We start from the raw sequence: 19,316 nt of genomic DNA on the forward strand, positions 1-19,316 counted from the left end.
CCCGTCAGGCCCAGGGTATCCCAGGCTGTGGTCCTTTCTGGGCCTCTTTGGTCTTGCCACTTCCACGCAAGACCCTTCTTCCTTCACCACCAGGTCCCACCCCCCTGCCCCTCCCCGGCCTCGTGTTACCAGACCCCATCCAGCCCCTATCAAACACTGCCCCACTAACACCTCCCAGCCTTTCCCGTCCACCCCACTCATGTGGCTGTGGTATCCACAGACCTGTGCCTCCAGGCCCTGGCTCCTTATCTTTTATCCCTGTCCTCTAAGGCTCGTGCAGGACCTACCTGCCTTATGTATCAGCTCTGGCTCCTCTGAGGCCCCGTCCTTACTGTATCTCCTTGGTTCCCTCCAAGTGGGTTCCGCTGCTGTAGGCACCTTAACACCTGCAGGTTCCTCAACCTCTAGACCGAACCTCTTCCCACCTTGAGGCCCCACCCCTCCTCCTTAAGATCCCTCCCCTTCAGGTTCTTCCAAACTCCCAGGCGCTCTGCCCTCCTCTCCCAACCCCGGGACTCTGTTCACTGTCTCTGGACCTGGAAGGCAGCTGGATTTGTGGGACCTCAGCACAGTTTGTGGCGACCTTCAGGCCTTTCTACTCTGGCTCCTCGGGCCGCTGGCTGCGGGGACCAGGTCAGTGCTGGCTTTCGTAGCGGAGGACCAGGCTTAGCAACTGAGGCTCAGGGCTTTGGGTGAGAGTGGCTCTGGGCAGTATCAGGCCTCTATGGGGGCCTGGCGTCCGCGGAGACCCTGGACTCCTAGCTGGTCCCGGGGCCCCCAGAGTCACCCAGGTCCCCGGAGCTGGAGCCGGCCACGGGGCAGCGGCTAGGTCGGGTCTGGGCCCACAGACAGCTTCTCTTTCCCAGAGAAGGGAATACGGGGTCAGATCCTGGGCAGTTTCCATCGGGAGGGACTACAGAGACCAAGAAAAGGCAATAGATGGAGAAGGTGAGAGGCAGACAGAAACAGATGGAGAGATGAACAGAGAGAAATAGAAGCCTAGAGACACACATAGGGAGACAGAGACAACAATGGAGAGGTAGAAAAAGATGGAGGCAGAGAGGGACATACAGAAGATATGGGAAAAGAGAGGAGAAAGGGCAGAGACAAACTGTAAGATGCTATGTGAGGGTCAGAAATGCAGGTAGGGATGTGGGAAGACCATCAGCACTAGATGGAGGGAACCGCAGGAAAGGTGAGGCAGCTGTTGTAGTTGTGAGCTGCACTGAAGGGCTATCAGGTCCCCCTCCCATAACACTCTGGCTGAGGGGCCTCGGAGAAGCAGAAAGGTACCCCTTCCTCCCTCTGGCTGTCTCACTCTCATCTCTAATCCCATCTGCTTCCAACAAGGATTTCATGCCTCAAGTTCTTCCTTCCTATCTTCTTATCCTGATCCCCCCACGCCCATCCCCTTAGCCCCAAGTCACCCTCCATATGCTTTCAGCTGCCTCTCAGCCCTCCTCCCCCATTTCTCTGCCACCATCCCTGGCTGGTGGCTCCCACACTCCCTGTGGCCCCTGGTTTTGCCACCCACTGATGTGCATGGGGCAGGCGGTGGGGGGGAATATTTGGTGGACAAGAAGGGTTAGAAAGATGGACAGAATCAGGGAAGTACGAGGGGGTCCAGCCATGACAGTTGGGTAAGGAATCACGGTCTAAGGCAGAGACCCTGAGAGGATGGGGAGACAGACATGGGGAAATTAGACCCAAAGAAAATAGAAAAGGACAGACACAGAGAAAGGTAGTGAGACAAAGAGAAGGCAGAATTTACAGAGACATCAAAAGAGAGACAGAGACACAGAGAGAGATATCAAGAAAGAAAAAACAGTATGACAAGTGAAAACGATGGGAAAAGAGTGTAAGTGGGGAGATAGACATAAAGATTAGGAGAGTCAGTGCAGAGGGCAGGGGTTGAAAATGGGCAGAGAGAGAACAAAACAAAGCAGTGAGAGAGCAGAGAAAGGCAGAGAGAAAGCAAGAGAGACAAGAGAGTTGGACTCATACACCTTATCCTGTGTCTGGGGGTGCTGGTCTGAGTGTTCTTATTTCCTTTGTTTTCTTTTTTTTTAAGTTTACTTATTTATTTTGAGAGAGAGAGAGAGAGAGTACAAGTGAGGAAGGAGCAGAGGGGGAGAGAGAGACTCCGAAGCAGGCTCTGTACCACCAGCACAGAGCCCGATCGCGGGGCTTGAACTCATGAACCTCGAGATCATGACCTGAGCCAAAGTCAGACACTTAATCGACTATGCCATCCAGGTGCCCCTGCTTTGTTTTCTTAGTGGCAATCAGAGAACAGGGCCTGACTGGGCAGGGCAGCTCTACCAGCCCCAGCCCCCAGCACCCCACGTCATCGAAGTGGGTGGGAGGGCAGCCTCCCCTGCGGATACACCTTTAGAGAGCAAAGCTCAGATGGTGTCAAGGAGCCCATTTGGGGCCAATCTCTGCAGTGGACAATGGGAGCCACCTCTAGAGAATCTGCAGTGTCATCAAATTGCCTGCGAACATGTGGAAGAGGAAGGATGGGCCAACAATCCCTTCTGAGGGGACAGAGAAACCTTCCTTTTGTTACCCTCATTATACATAGGAAGAAACCGAATGCACGAAGAGGTAAAGCAACTCACCCATGGTCACACTGACTTGAAAGTGGCAAAGCTGGCATTTATTTATATCCTTATTTATAGCACTTAGAGTTTCCGACATGTGTTTTGCACCCTAATTTCCAACACATAATTATCAGTCATGACAGGTGTCATTTGAAGGTTTTCACAGGGCATCGTAACAATTTCTGAGCTCCCTTTGTTAAAGTAATAATCTCAGTAATCTCAGTGACTCCGTGGAGATGAAGTTGGTGGCAATCTTGGGCATTCACACAGTCATCTTAGATGATCATGTGCATTCAGTTTAAGAACATTCATGGGGCGCCTGGGTGGCTCAGTCAGTTAAGCCTCTGACTCATGATCTCGGCTCATGTCATGATCTCACGGTTTTGTGTTCTCAAGCCCCGAGTCGGGCTCTGCGCTGACTGAAGATACTGCTTGGGATTCTCTCTCTTCCTCTCTCTCTCTCTCTCTCTCTCTTTTTTAAATTTTTTAATGTTTATTTATTTTTGGGTGAGAGAGTGTGAGCAGAGGAGGAGCAGAGAGAGAGAGAGGGAGACACAAAATGCAAAGCAGGTTCCAGGCTCTGAGCTGTCAGCACAGAGCCCAACACAGGGCTTGAACCCACAAACCATGAGATCATAACCTGAGCCAAAGTCGGACACTCAACTGACTGAGCCACCCAGGAGCCCCTACCCTGCTCTCTCTTGCGTGCGTGCTCTCTCTCTCTCAAAAATAAAAAAAAATATTCATCAGATTGGACTCTTCTAACATTGACTTTTATGTATGTATATCTCACTAAAGAGTTAAATTCGAACTAGAGACATGTGTATCAACATGGATCATTCTCAAGCTTACAGTATGAGACAGAAGAAGGAAAGTCAAAGACTGCTATGTAGAGTATGATATTTGTTTTAAACACATGCAAACAATACATGCAGTTCATGGATCCCTAATTATATAATAAAAGAATAAAAAGATGCAAGGAAATGATCTGTAATAAACTCAGAATTGCACTTACCTCAGAGGATGAGGGGAGGATAGAATTGGGTGGAGGGATAGGTTTCAGCTGGACCGGAAATATTTTGTTTGTTTCTTTTTCTTTAAGTTTACTTACTTATTTTGAGAGAGAGAGCGAACAGGGGAGGGGCAGAGAGAGAGAGAATCCCAAGCAGGCTCCTTGCTGTCAGTGCAGATCTCATAAACTGTGATATCATGACCTGACCGGAAATCAGGAGTCAGACGCTTAATCAACTGAGCCAGGTGCCCCAAAATATTTTGTTTCTTAAAGAAAAAAATCTGAGGCAAATGAGAAAATGATGAGAGTTCCCAGGCATCCATTGTATCAATATCTTCTGCAGATTATTGTCCATTTGAAAATATTTCATGATTTAGGAGATGAAAAGGGATTCTACTGGTGTTAAATTGAATATATAGATTAATTCGGGGATCCATTTCTCCAGTGTTGATTCTTCATGCCTGGAACACGATATCTCTTTTCATTCTTTGAAACCAATTTTTTTTTTCTTCTGTAAAAATGTGTAGAGTTCATAATTTTCTCGCTCAAGGCATTCCCAGGAAGTTGATGGATTTTCTTATCATGAGGAACAATGTCCTTTTCTATTACATTGGAAAATGTTTTAATGTCTATAAGGGAAGGCTATTCAATTTCACATTTGATCTTATTTCTGGTCACCTTACTTTTCTTATTAGGTCTAGAAGTTTTTTAGATGATTCTCTTGGATTTTTTAAGTAAATAATGTTCTTAGACTTCAGCCAAAGACCACCAGGAGCACACCAATGATTAAACAAAGCTGGGTGTATTAGCTCATTGCAACAAGGGAGAATACACACACCGTGGGGAACGATGAGCATCTCAGTTAAGGGTGTTAGGAAAGACATTACAGGATTTGGATTTGTGTTAGATGTGTTTGTGTCGGATCCCCTGAGGTGACAAGGGCTGCACAGTTGCCATTTAACACTCTGGACAGGATACATATAAATGCACAAGCAGTTACCAGAAACAAGATAATGATTAGTCTTCACAATAAACCTTGGAGACAGGGGCCTAGATGACCAAACTCAAGCCATGGAAACGTCCCAAAGTCCAGCTGGTCTCTAGAGAGCCAGGCGGCTTTTTCTTTTCTTTTGAGAGAGAGAGGGCACAAGTGAGCCAGGGGCAGAGACAGAGGGAGCGGAAGAGAGAGAGAGAGAATCCCATGAGGGGCAGAGAAAGAAAGAGGGAGAGAGAAACGGGGCTCAACCGATGTGGGGCTCAAGCTCACCCAATGCAGGGCTCGAACTCACGAACTGTGAGATCATGACCTGAGCCCAAGTCAGATACTTAACCGACTGAGCCGCCCAGGCGCCCCAGAGGCTTTTACTTTTAGTCTCACTAGAATTTGAGATCATGACCCGAGCCAAAATCAAGTCAAGATGCTTAACCAACTGAGCCACGCAGGCACCCCAAGAGGGAAAGATTGCTTGAGTGGAGTTAAACAATAGCAGCCCAACAGGCTGGAGTCTCTGAAAAGAACAAAATGTCCCAAGGCTAGTTCCCATTCCTGATGGTCTAGGTCTTGCTGATAGGGTTATAATGACCTCAGCAGAAGCATTCTGTGAAGTCAGTGTCCAATTTTTACAGGACCAGGGGTTGAGATTAGTTTTTTGAGGGAAATGTTAGTACCAGAAGGGACCTATAAGAAAGAAATCCACCTTCAGAGGTATTTAAATTTCTTTAATGTTTACTTATTTTTAAGAGACAGACAGAGACAGCATCAGCAGGGGAGGGGCAGAGAGAGAGAGGGAGACTCAGAATCTGAAGCAGGCTCCAGGCTCTGGGCTGTCAGCCCAGAGCCCAACACGGGACTTGAACTCACAGACTGTGAGAACATGACCCAGGCCAAAGTTGGATCCTCAACCGACTGAGCCACCTGGGTGCCCCACTTTGGAGGTATTTAAAACAATAGCTATGAATGGAGCGCCTGGGAGGCTCAGTCTGTTGGGCGTCGGACTTCAGCTCAGGTCATGATCTCGCAGTTCGTGAGTTTGAGCCCCGCATCCGGCTCTGTGCTGACAGCTCAGAGCCTGGAGCCTGCTTTGGATTCTGTGTCTCCCTCCCTCTCTGCCCCTCCCCTGCTTGCATTCTGTCTCTCTCTTTCAAAAATAAACATCACAAAAAAATAGCTATGAAATTTTTGTCTTGGTGGATGAGTGTGTGTGCCTGAGAGAGAGAGAAATCACATTCAGAGTAGTAGCCATGGTCTGAGAAAACAACCAAGAGCCCGGGGCCAGGCTCTGCACTGACAGTGCAGAACCTGTTTGGGATTCTCTCTCTTTCCCTCTCTCTCTCTACCCCTCCTCCACTCTCTCTCAAAAAAATTTATTTTTAAAAGAAATTTTTAAAAATATAAAAAGTCAACACGCTTCTTTTTTTTAATTAAATATAATTTATTGTCAGATAAATTTGTTTGACAGTGCTCATCCCAACAGGTGCCTTCCTCAATGCCCATCACCCACTTTCTCCTCTCCCCCACCCCTCATCAACCCTCAGTTCTCAGTATTTAAGAATCTCTTATGGTTTGCCTCCCTCCTTCTCTGTAACCCCTCAAAACTGATGGCAATAAGATCTATCTATCCCCTCTGGGGACCATCTCTTGTTAATTATTTCTGAGTTAATAACAGACCAGCCCATGTGTTTTGTAATTTTACTTGGAATCCTGGATTCTACCCTATTACAGGCCAATTTAACTTCATACCACTAGAAATTCATTTGATGCCTCCAGATGTCTCCCTAACAGGTTCGAGCTGCATTTTCAAAATATCCATGTAGGGGGGCGCCTGGGTGGCTCAGTCGGTTGAGCGTCCGACTTCAGCTCAGGTCATGATCTCACAGTTTGTGGGTTCAAGCCCCGCTTCAGACTCTGTGCTGACAGCTCAGAGCCTGGAGCCTGCTTCAGATTCTGTGTCTCCCTCTCTGTCTGCCCCTCCCCCACTCACACTTTGTCTCACTCTGTTTCTCAAAAATAAATAAATGGAAAAAAAAATTTTTTTTTTAAATCCATATAGGGGCGTGTGGCTGGCTCAGTCAGAAGAGCATGCAACTCTTGATCTCAAAGTTGTGAGTTTGAGCCCCACATTAGGTGTAGAGATTACTTTAAAAAATTTTCAAAATATCCACCAGAACAAAGCCGGCATAATCAGAGGGCAAATCTCCCTCAAGCTTGTTGAAAAAGACGTATTAATAGGCATGAAACAGGATTCTTAGGAATTCTCCAGAAGCTGATGACTGCAGAGGTGCAGAGCTTGTCCCCAAGATGATGAAACAAGATTAACTTTCTGATTTCTACAGCACTCCTTTTTTCCTTTTTATTCCACTGTGGATCTTGACTATTATTGTACCATGATGCCCTCTAGTATCCAACTAAAGTATCTCTCAGGATGATCTCCTTTATTCTCACCCTGTTACTTTTTTTTTTTTTAAAGAAACACAGAGGTTTTTTCTTTAATGTTTATTTATTTTTGAGAGAGAGAACGTGAACAGGGGAGGGGCAGAGAGAAAGAGGAGAGAGAGAATCCCAACAGGTTCCTCATTATCAGCACAGAGCCCGACCCAGGGCTCGAACTCAGGAACCGTGAGATGGTGACCTGAGTTGAGATCAAGAGTCAGATGTTTAACTGACTCTGCCACCCAGGTGCCCCAGATTTTTTTTTTTTTGAAATATAGTTGGCACACAATGTTATATTAGTTTCAGGTGTACATAGTGATTCATGGTGATTCAACATCTCCGTATGTTATGCTATGCTGAACACCTGCCACTATACAATGCCATTACAGTACCATTGACTATATTCCCTCTGCTGTGCCTTGCATTCCCATGACTTTTTCATTCCATAACTGTCAGCCTGTATGTCCCTCTCCCCTCCACCCCTTTTTGCCCATCCTCTTCCCCTCTGGCAACCATACAACCATCAGTTTGTTTTCTGTTGCTTCTACTTTTAAAGATTTTTTTTTTTTGGTTATTTTTAAGTAATCTCTACACCCAACCTAGGGGTTGAACTCACAACTCCAACGTAGATGACGAATCACATGCTCCACTGACTGAGCCAGCCGGCCCCTGCGGGGAAGGGGCAGAGAGAGAGAGTGGGACAGAAGATTCAAAGCAACCTGTGTGCTGACAGCTGAGAGCCCAATGCAGGGCTCAAACTCACAAATCTTGAGATCATGACCTGAGCCAAAGTCATGCTTCACCGACTGAGCCACCCAGGTGCCCCACTTTTAGAATTCTATTAGGTCTCTCTACTTTTTCTGAAGATTATGGGTGATAATTCCTACCCTTACAGCAAAAGCTCCCTGGCGATGAAAGGCTCAGTTCACCTGGAAGATAAATCACAGCCAGAACGTGCTCATAGCCACTTTGGAGGTGTTCAAAGGGGCCTCAAGTCTTTGGTTCCTATCCATGTCCTACCTTTACAGTCTTTGCCATGATTGTCTCATTGGAAGTATGACATTCAAGGGGACCATCTCAGCAAGACCCTTAAACTTACCCCATCAATGTTAGTTCAGTGTCAAGGCCAATTTCTCTCTGCTACTGTGGCTAATATCATGAAGTATGTTTGCCAACCTCCAATCTTATTACGGTTATCTCAAATAATGGCAAGCTATGTAGAATTTCCTTCATTGGTTTGTCCATTTTGATAAGGGTTCCCATAGTGGCTTCAGATGAACATGAAATGAACACTGTAAAAAGCTAGTCATGTTCCACCAGAAAGCAGAGGGGAAGACTTTTGGCTGCAAGAAAATACAATTTGACATAAACATACTGCAAAGAGAGTTATTACAGCTTATTTAAACAATAAATCAGGCCCTTGACAATGTCACCGAGGCATACTATTAAAAAGTCAGCACTTTTTTTTTTAAGAGGAATTTTTAGGGGTGCCTGGGTGGTTCAGTCAATTAAGCATGCGAGTTTGGCTCAGGGCATGATCTCATGGTTTGTGAGTCCGAGCCCCGTGTCTCAAAAATAAATAAACATTTAAAAAATAAAGAGGAATTTTTAAATATTTATGTATGTATGTATGTATTTATTTATTTATTTTGAGAGACAGAGTGTGCGCACATGATCAGGGGAGGGGCAGAGAGAGAGGGGGAGAGAGAATCACAAGCAGGCTTCACACTGTCAGCACAGAGCATGATGTGGGGCTCAATCCCACAAACCATGAGATCATGCCCTGAGCCAAAATCAAGAGTCGGACGTTTAACTGAGCCATCCAGGTGCCTCGAAAGTCAGCACTTTGTAATTCCCAAATACAGAAATGAAGAGAAGGACATCTCCTTTATTAAACAAAATGATCTCTCTCTTAGATAAATGAAACAAACCATCTCTTCATATGGATTTCTGCCCTTTCGGTTCTAAGGTATCCATCAAATGAATTATCTTTTTCATAGCAAAAGTTTGGTTACTGCAATTCTGAAATCTCCCTGGTGAAATTATGCCAGTTAGAGAGATAAACATAGGTGTTGACATTTCACTGAGAAAACATGAAGGAAGCAGGTATGTGGCCAGGAGGAGGCAGTTTTAGACTGAGGAGATCCCACAAGAATTGCAATGCACCATAAGGATGGTGCTTGTGTAACTGTGTCTCCAGATTTTGGCCAAAGGCCAATCATCACTGATCATGGGTCAGGAATAAAAACTCTCCTGACTCTGGGAAGATGAAACTAAACAAAACAATTCTCAGGGACACAAAGACAAAACTGACAAAGAAATTCATGTAAGTGTTGTTCGTTTTATTGTGAAATACACATAACATCAAATTTACCATCTTAACCATTTTTAAGTATACATTTCAGTAGTATTAAATACATTCATAAGATTGTGCAGCTATCACCACCATCCATCTCCATAACTTTTTTTATCTTACAAAATGGAAACTCTGTACTCATTGAACACTAACTCCCTATTCCCCTTCCTCCTGACAACCCACCATTCTACTTTCTGTCTCTGTGATCTTGACTATTCTAAGTACGTCATATACGGGGACTCATACAGTATTCATCTTTTGGGGACTGGCTTATCTCACTCAGCATAATGTCCTCAGTGTTTATCCATGTTGTAGTGTGTGTCAGAATCTCCTTTCTTTAGAAAAAAAATATTTTAATGTTTATTTTTGAGAGAGAAACAGAGGCAGAGCTTGGGTGGGGTGAAGGGCAGAGAGAGAGAGGGAGACACAGAATCCGAAGCAGGCTCCCGGCTCTGAGCTGTCAGCCCAGAGACTGATGCGGGGCTCAAACTCACGAACTGTGAGATCATGACCTGAGCAGAAAGTGGACACTCAACTGACTGAACCACCCAGGTGCCCAGAATTTCCTTTCTTAAAGGCTGAATAATATTCCATTTTAGGTATAGATCACATTTTGCTGATCCATTCATCCTCTGATGGACAGTTGTGTTGCTTCCATGTTTTAGCTGTTGTGAATAATGCTGCTATGAACATGTGTGAACAGATACCTATTTGAGACTGCTTCCACATAAGATTTTCTAATGGTGATCCAAGCCTTGTTTGTCCAAAGGATGCTGGTCTGAGGAAACCTGAGCTCCTTAGCCTCCCAGGGCCAGCTTGAGGATAAATGTGTCAGGGCCATTTTTTTTGTCTTCCTATAGACTTCTCTTTTTGTTGTGTAGTAACAATCAACTATGTAACTAAATAGAACACTTATATATTTACTATACACAATTAGACAGACCATAGGAGCAGGTGGTAGAAAGCTACAAAACAATTTTCCAAGTAACAATACATATCTGATCAGATAACCACAGTCCCAGGGATCCTTATTCCTAGGAAAACAAATAAAACAAATAAACCCAATGCAGGGGGCCTCACTGAAATGTCTAGATTCAAGTCACTGTGAACTTCCTTCCAAGCATGGGCGGGGAGGTGACTTAATTAGCTGGAGACACAAGGGGTTGCAGATAGGAACACTATTACTGAGTTGAAGGTCACAGAGCAGGGAAGTGAGGGTTTCTGCTGAACCTCCTTCATTTATGTTAATGCACATCAGTCAAAGACCATCAGAACACAGCTGCAGTCAAACCAAATTGGGTTTTTTGGCTTGCTGCAGTGAGGGAGCCCACACACCATAGGGAACTGTGGAGTATCTGAAAAAGGGGTGTTGGAAGTGAGTGATTATGGGATTTGAGTTTATGTTAGATGGCTTTTGTAGCTTTCAGGGTACAGTCTTGCACTAATTTTGTTAAATTTGTTTCTAAGTGTTTTTATTCTTTTGGATGCTATTGCAACTGGAATTGTTTTCTTAATTTCAGTTTTTGGATTGTTCATTGCTAGTGTATAGAAATACAATTGAGTTTTTTAATATTGATCTTATATCCCGCAACCTTTCTGGTCTCATTCATTAACTCTAATGGGTTTATTGTGGATTCCTTAAGATTATCCACGTGTCAGATCATGTCATTTGCAAATGGAAATAATTTCACTTCTGCCTTTCCACTACGGATGCCTTTTTTTCTTGCCTAAGTGCCCTGGCTAGAACCTTCAGTACAATGTCAAATAGAAGTGGTAGAAGTGGTGAGGGAACATCCTCATCTTTTTTCTTTTTTAAGTAAGCTCTACGCCCAATGTGGGGCTTGAACTCATCATCCTGAGATCAAGAGTCACATGCTCTACCAACTGAGCCAGCCAGGCACCCCTGGAACATCCTTGTCTTGATCCCGATCCCTGCAGGAAAAATTTTCAGCCTTTTACTGTTAAGTATGATGTTAGCTGTGGGGTTTTGTCCTTTATCAGGCTGAAGAAGTTCTCTTCTATTTCTCGTTTGTTGATGATATGTTACTTCCCACCTTAACACAACATACTTACAAGGACATTAGCTCACAGTTCCTTAACTGGGATCTCCGCTTAGGGTCTCACAAAACTGAAATGAAGGTGTTGGGAAGGGCTGCAGCCTCATCTGAGGCTTGACTGGGGAAGGATTCAAGCCCACCCAGGTCATTGGCAGAATTCAGTTCCTTGCAGTTGAAGGACTGGGGGCTTTGATTTCTTGCTGGCTGTCAGCTGGTGGCCACCTTCAGTTCCTAGAGGCTACCTAGAGGTAAGGGAGTGGGAATCACCTCACAACGTGGTCATTTCAATAGAGTACACAGTTAGTTAGACATCAGCTGGAGGCAAAGACAGTGATAAATAGGTGACACATTAGAAGCCTGAGGGCAGGGGTGCCTGGGTGGCTCAGTCAGGTAATGTCCAATTCTAGATCTCAGCTGAGGTCATGATCTGACAGTGAGTTCGAACCCTGCATCAGGATCTGGGCTGATGGTGTGGAGCCTGCCTGGGATTCTGTCTCTCCTTCTCTCTTCCCCTCCCTCACTTGTGTGCTCGCGCGCTCTCTCTCTCTCTCTCAAAATAAATAAACTTTAAAAGAAGTCTGAGGGCACAACACCCTGACTTTATGGCTTTTAGCATCCGGGCCTTACAACTTCCAATACCCCAGGGCTGACAGACCAAGAGCCTCAGGTGCAGAACATGCACTTTTCTCTTCAACCTCTGCCCCAGGGTAACCTATAGCTCCATTAAAATATGTTTGCATTATGGTTTCAACCCCCACACCAACAGCCTCTCCTCCCTGGGGAAAGATGGCTGTGACAGTTCCATCAAGAACCTTGTAGGGCCAAAAACTTCCCCTCCCAACTGGTAAGAAGAGTCCCTTAGATGAATGGAAAAAACCTCAGTTGGAGACCACCCAAGCTATGACCCATACCCTCTGCAAACATAAAAAGAAAAGACACCCCTAGCCCTGGAGTAGTTGTTGCCTCTGGGCTTGCCCACCCTCCCTTCTTGACAGTGTATTGTCCTTAATAAACTGCTTTGTGCTTGCTACCTTCCTTCTGTCTGTCTTTCTTTGAGCAAGGATCATCACAAGAGTCTTTCCTGGGGAATCCAAGAACCCAGACCTCCATTCACACAAATGCAGACTCTCCCATCCGTAACAGTGTCAACCTCATTTCTAATATAATTATGTACACGTAAGCCCATATATCTGCTCACCTTTGGTTATGCACACTTTCAAAGGGAAGGGGATTACACAACATTGTGGACACCAGAGGGCGCCTGGGTGGCTCAGTCAGTTGAGCATCCGACTTCAGCTCAAGTCCCCCCGTCTGGCTGGCTGCTGTCAGCGGGGAGCCTGCTTTGGATCATCTGTCTCCCTCTCTCTCTGTCCCTCCCCCCTCTCAAAACTAAATAAACATTAAAGAAAGAGAAAAAGATTGTAGACACCAGGAGGCAAGGATCATGGGAACCACCTTAAACATGTGTTCATCACACTGTGGCTGGGTATATCATCTTCAGGTCCATAAAGGGATGTGTATAATGATTTTCATTGTAAAATTGTTATACTGCAGAGATGGAGACAGAATCAATGGATTAGATATACTCACAGCAACATAAATGGGTCTTTCTTTTCTTCACTTTTAATTTATGCCGTGTTAGCATACTTTGTTTTAATTCCAAAATGAAAATAATCTTTATCTTTTTATCTAATTTTAATAGTAATACATATCCATTGCAACATTTTTCAGACAGCAGAGAGAAGTGTGAAGGAGAAACTGACAAACCATTATTTATTGCCTCACCCCGAAATAACTACTAACATTACTTTCCCAACATTTTTTGCCCAATGGATACACAAATTTTACCAGTTTTGTTTCTTTTGATATATCATTTTAAGTGACTTGAAATCCTTTCTTGAGCAATATATGGGTGAAATCTATGTATCTATGTATCTATCCTCGCCCACAGTAGCGAGTAACTGTTTATTCACTGAACAAGTCATATATCTCCTCCCAGGGAGGGAGAGGTGGGGACCAGACCCCCATTCCACTCCACTGAGTCCATTTTTCTTGCCTGTCTGCTAAGGGACAGCAAGGTCTGTTGCCTCGGCAACTGTCCTCCTACTGCCATGGCAACCGCCATCTCAGGCTCCAGCTTTCCACCTTGCCCCTTGGGCATCTCCATGGCGATGGGCTGGATGGAGGGGCTGCTGGTGCTCCCAAGCTGCGCCTGCGTGGAGTGGCGGCAGAGGGGGTGGGCAGGGGAGGGCCGGGTTCCCTGGTGTGCGCAGCCGCAGAGCACCGCAGCCTTGCCCGCTAGCCCAGGTGCTGCGCATTTGCCAGCCAGTCCGCCCGTCCGGAGCCCGGCTCGCTGGGGCAGCATGGCGTGGTCGCCACTGCTCGGCGGGCCGCGGGCCGGGGGCGTCGGCCTTTTGGTGCTGCTGCTGTTGGGCTTACTTCGGCCTCCCCCTGCGTTCTGCGCACGGCCGGGAAAGGTGGGACACCAGTCGGGTTCGGGGTGGGGGTGGGGAGAAGGGTGCTGCAGGCAAGGGTCTGCGCTCGGCTGCTGGCCCTTCATCCTCGCTGGCCCTTGCTCCCGGACGTGCGGGGAGGTCGGTCAGGGTGGCCTGGGGTGCAGCCGCCAGTCGGCGCCCAGGCCATGCCGGACTCGGTCTCTGGGTGTGTGGGTGGCGGTGTGCGGGGCTCGCCTGGCAGCCGCACCCAGCCCATCCTTGGCACTTGGTGCAGGCCGGGCCTCGCCCCGCCGTCGCCTGTGCGCTTTCCATGGGACTAGCGCGCATTCGGGAAGGGAGTGCGCGCACCGGTCTGTGTGCACGAGATGCGATGACAGGGGCGTGAGAACGTGATGGCCCTGTAAGTGTGTGTCCTTTGATGTCAGCGCTTCCAAGCGTCCATGCAGAGGTGCGGTTGTGGGTCTGAGTGTGCATCGTGTGTGATGCCGGTGGTGTTCCTGCGCGTGACTTGTCTCAGTGACACCGTGTGTTGGTGAATCCTGTGGTGATGACTGACCTTTGGGCGTGTCTATGTGTGTGTGAGACAGAGAGAGGGAGAGAGAGAGAGAGAGAGAGAGAGGCGGGGGGGGGGGGGAGGAGAAAGAGATTTCATCTTTTGAGAGGGAATACTTTTTGCATTCCCATGTGCACATCCCATTTGGGTTCTGTTGGACCGAGTGACCAGGATTTTGTATGGGTGTTCATGAGGCTGTTTCTCTGTCTCTTTGTGGAGCTGTGTCATTGTGGGGAGAGGAGCCATGATGTCTCTGTGCTGCATTGTGTCTTTAAGGATGGTGCGTGTCCACGCATCTGGGTAGCTTGGCGATTGTAACTGCATGAGCAGCCGTGTGTGTGAACGTGTGCGGTTCCTTGTGTGTGGATGTGGCAGTTTTGCGTTGCACATGTGACATCTCAACGCCTGCTAGTCCATGTGAGTGTGTGTGAGGTTGTGATTGCTGGTGAGTGTGTGGTTCCCCAGGGGCTGAGGAGTTGTGGCGCACAGGGCGCTTGGAGCACAACATCCTCCAACTCTTCAGCGCTGTCAGCGTCAAGGATGGGGGATTTAAGAATTATTAAATATTTTACATATGGCGTAATATAGTTAACATACATGTATGATGTAGCGAATAATGATAAAATAACCCCCATGTCTACCCACCACTCAGTTTAAGAAATAGAGCATGATCAGTAGTTAGAAGCCTCTGGTGCCCCTGCGCACAGCAACCCTCTCCTCCAGAATCATTATCCTGTATTTTCTGTTCATTGATTCCTTACTTTTTAAAGGAATCCTCATATAGGTATATATGTCTAAACAATATGTTGTTTTAGCCTTTCCTCATAGAAATGGAATCATGCCAGGCATCTGGCTCCTAGTTGTCACTAGGGGTCACTAGGAAGTCATCAGGATGTCTTAGGCCGCCTGAAATCCAATTCCAACCTCCTTTTTGTTTTTGTTTTTGTTTTGGCTGTGCATCGGTTGTGAGATGCGTCCACCATCCACATTTCCACATTGAAGTGCATGGCTGTAATTCGTTTACAAAAGTCAATTGCTGCATAATATTTTATTTTATGAGTATATTGCCAGTATATGTGTATATCATGGTTTTATAAATGCATTCTCAATAAGCCCATAGACATCTGGGTTGTTTCCAGGCTTTTGTCCTCCCCTTCTCCACTTTTATGCTATTTCAAACAGTGTACCACCCCAGGAGTGGGTCACAGGATTTGTGCGTCTTTTTAGACATTGCCAAATTGTTTTTTCAAAGTTATTCTCGCAGTTGAATTCCCATCAGCAGTGTATGAGAGTTTCCATTTTTTCCACAGCCACGCCAACATTGGACATTATTAGACAGTTTGATTTTTGGCAATCTTTTGGACGCACTGTGCATAGTAGCTCATTGGCATTTTAATTTGCATTTTCCTCACTACTAATGAGGTGCCCTATGTCTCATATTTAGTAACTGAGTTTCATTTTTTGTGAAATATTTGATCATCAGTTTTCCCTAGGTTTAGTTTGTTTGCCTCTTTGCTTTTTAGGCATTCTTTGTGTATCTGATGCCAATCCTTTATTCGTGTTGCAGGCATCTTCTCCCATTCACTCTATTTGTGGTGTCTTGGGATAACAGGAAATCCTTAATTTGAATGGAGTCAAACGTATTCATCTTTTCCTTTCCATTGCTCCCGCATTAGGATCATTTGTTGTCCCTGCATGAGTCTTTGAAGGAGTTGATCCTGTCTGCTCGGAGTGTCCCTTCCATTGTGTAGCAAGTGTCAAGATCTGTTCAATCTTATCACTTCCTTCTGCTCTATTGAATCTGCTATTTAACTGGCCTGTTTTAAATTTTTTTTAACATTTCATTTTCAAGTAATCTCTACAGCCAACGTGGGGGGCTCAAGCTTACAACCCCGAGATCAAGAGTCCCACGCTCTTCTGACTGAGCCAGCCAGGCGTCCCTTGCCTGTTTAATTTTTAATTTCATTTAAAACATATTTCTAGGGGCGCCTGGATACCTCAGTCAGAAGAGCTTGCGACTCTTGATCTCGGGGTTGTAAGTTCGAGCCCCCCACGTTGGCTGTAGAGATTACCTAAATAAAAACAAAAACAAACAAAGAACAAAACATATTTCTAGATGTTCGATGTGTTTCTTTTTCAACTCTTCATGGTCATTTTTATGGTCTTTTGTTCCTTACTCGCACTTTTGATACCTTTTTAAAATTTCTTTAAACTTTTTGAAATTGTTTTAAAACTGTCCAAATTGAAAATTAGTCATTGGGTAATTTATTCTAAAGAAAGACGTACACACAAGCCAAATAATATATGAACAAGGTTATTTATCCCAACATGATAAGAACAGCAAAAGATTGGGGGCACCTGGCTGGCCTAGTGGGTGAAGCGTGAGGCTTTTGATGGGGCTGAGTTCAAGCCCCACTTTGGGTGTAAAGATTACTTAAAAAATAAAATATTTTAAAAAAAGAATAGCAAAAGATTGGAAACACCCTAAATGTCCATCAATTGAAGACTAGTTAAATAAAATATGTACATCCACAGGAAAACAATTCAATGCAGAGGAAAGAAAAGGAGAGGGAGAGGGAGAGAGGAGGGGGAGAAGGAGACAGGGAGATGGAGGAAGAGAGAGAGGAAGGGGAGGAAGAGAAGGGAGAGAGAGAGAGAGGAAGGGAGTGAGTGAGGAGAAAGAAAACGGATAGGGAAAAGATGAACTTAAAGGTACTGATCTAGATATAGATTCCAAAGTTCAAGGTGCAGAGCAGTCTGCTATCTCTTGGGTAACACAAGTGAACAATAAATAGGAACCCATAAAATGCAGATATGGTTCTTCTAGTCCATAACATCAATATAGAAAAATCTATGGCTGTCATGTCTGCCATCACCACTCCTGTTAAAAAAAAAGAAAAATAAAAGAAAAACTGTTCTTCAGCAGCCCTGGGGCAAATTGAATCACTAGGAAACCATTGCGGGGTTGAGGATCTATAGGGGGCTTTGGTTGTCTTAAGTGTATCTGGAGATATTTGGGGTCTCCAGTGGCCTTAGGGGTGTCTGGGTATATTTGCGGGGCCACAGTGCCTTTGGTGGCATCTGGGGATTTTCGAGGTCCATGGAGATCCCCTGGGTGGGTCGGTGGGGGGGGGGGGGGTCCCTGGCCTGACGGACGCTGACATCTCTTCCCCCACCTCCTCGTCCTCGTCTTCTGGCAGGAACTCCGCGGCCTGGGCGCAGCCTCGTCGCCCATGGCGGAGGCTGGAGCTCCCCGCCGCTTCCGGCGAGCAGTGCCCCGCGGCGAAGGGGCGGGGGCTATGCAGGAGCTGGCGCGGGCGCTGGCGCACCTGCTGGAGGCCGAAAGGCAGGAGCGAGCGCGGGCAGAGGCGCAGGAGGCCGAGGATCAGCAGGCGCGCGTCCTAGCACAGCTGCTGCGCGCCTGGAGCGCACCCCGCACTAACGACCCCGCGCTGGGCCTGGAGGACGACCCCGACGCGCCCGCCGCGCAGCTAGCCCGCGCCCTGCTCCGCGCCCGTCTGGACCCTGCAGCCCTCGCGGCCCAGCTCGTCCCTGCCCCTGCTCTCAGACCCCGGCCCCCAGTCTACGACGACGGCCCCACGGGCCCGGATGCAGAGGACGCCGGCGAGGAGACGCCAGATGTGGACCCGGAGCTGCTGAGGTAGCCCAGCAAGGGGCGGGCAGGGGGCGGTGCCTGCATCCTGCTGGGGGAAGGAAGGGGAGGGGGACGGCTGGGGCCTGCCTCACAGCGTGCTGCCAACACCTAGGCCCTGGGACCCTAGGAGGGAGTGAGGAGCTGGACCCAGGGTGTAGAGTCAGAGATGTCTGGCTGGGGAGAAAGTGGGGGAAAGGGACTCTCGGTCCCGGGGAGGAGGCTCCAATGTCAGCTTCCTGGGGGGAGTAGTGGGGGGCAGGGAAACTATAGTTTCTGGGATGGGAGGCAGGGACAGCTGGAAAGCTGTGGGCTGGGGACGCCTGGGTGGGGGGGAGGCTGGTGACTGCCGGGTCCCCAGGCAGTATGGGTTGCAGGGTCATCTGGGACCTAGGCCCGCGATGTTGATGAGCGGGCACATTCTCCGTGCCTTCCACTCGGCTCTCCTGCAGGTACTTGCTGGGGCGGATCCTGGCGGGGAGCGCGGACCCCGAGGCTGTGGCTGCCCCGCGCCGCCTCCGCCGCGCCGCGGACCAGGATCTGAGCCCGGAGGTGCCCCCTGAGGGTGTTCTGGGGGCCCTGCTGCGGGTGAAGCGCCTGGAGAACCCTTCGCCCCAGGCGCCGGTGCGCCGCCTCCTGCCCCCATGAGCACCGCCTGAATCCTGCGCGCCCTCCGGCCCAGGACCACTCACCCCAACACCCTACCTGCACACTGAGAGCGGCTTACCCCGTCAGCTGCAGTTGCTGCCCTTGGACTCCCAAGATCCCCGCCCTTGCCCCCACAATAAATGCGATCTAAAGCAGCTGTTTGCTTGTCTGAGTGGCAGTTTCTAGGGGGCTGGTGGGCTGTATGGTGATGGCTGCCCTTAGACAAAGGCATAGGGACCCCTGCCCTGGGGCGGTAGAGACACCCTCCCCCACTCTAAAGCCTCTTCTCGCAGGAGGCGGCATCCATAAAGACAATGGTAGTAACCACCCAGATCCCATGCCCCACTCCGGAAGGCTTGGAGGACTCTTTCAGGGGCCCGCAGTAGCATCTTTCTAGGGTCCATCCTTCTGAGGACCGAGGGGTGGCTGTGAGGTGGGAGCAGAGGTTGGGCTGTACGGAGGGGGGGTGGTGTCCAGAAGCACACGTGAGCGCTTCCAGATGCAGGGAGGGGCTCCCAGTGGGAAGAGAGGGAGCAAGCTGCAGGCCTT

At 47.7% G+C, this 19,316-nt stretch overlaps 1 protein-coding gene across 1 annotated transcript; it reads left to right on the top strand.

Moving 5' to 3' along the window:
• Positions 1-13,723: 13,723 nt before the first annotated feature.
• PCSK1N (proprotein convertase subtilisin/kexin type 1 inhibitor) lies at positions 13,724-18,925 on the top strand. Its single transcript, XM_081793903.1, has 3 exons — positions 13,724-13,935; positions 17,668-18,128; positions 18,572-18,925. Exons 1-3 carry the CDS (start codon positions 13,822-13,824, stop codon positions 18,765-18,767), a joined length of 771 nt encoding a protein of 256 aa, XP_081650029.1. The 5' UTR covers positions 13,724-13,821; the 3' UTR covers positions 18,768-18,925.
• Positions 18,926-19,316: the final 391 nt, after the last annotated feature.

Source organism: Panthera onca, chromosome X (genome assembly GCF_046562875.1).
Source record: "Panthera onca isolate mPanOnc1 chromosome X, mPanOnc1 haplotype 2, whole genome shotgun sequence".
NCBI lineage: Eukaryota > Metazoa > Chordata > Mammalia > Carnivora > Felidae > Panthera > Panthera onca.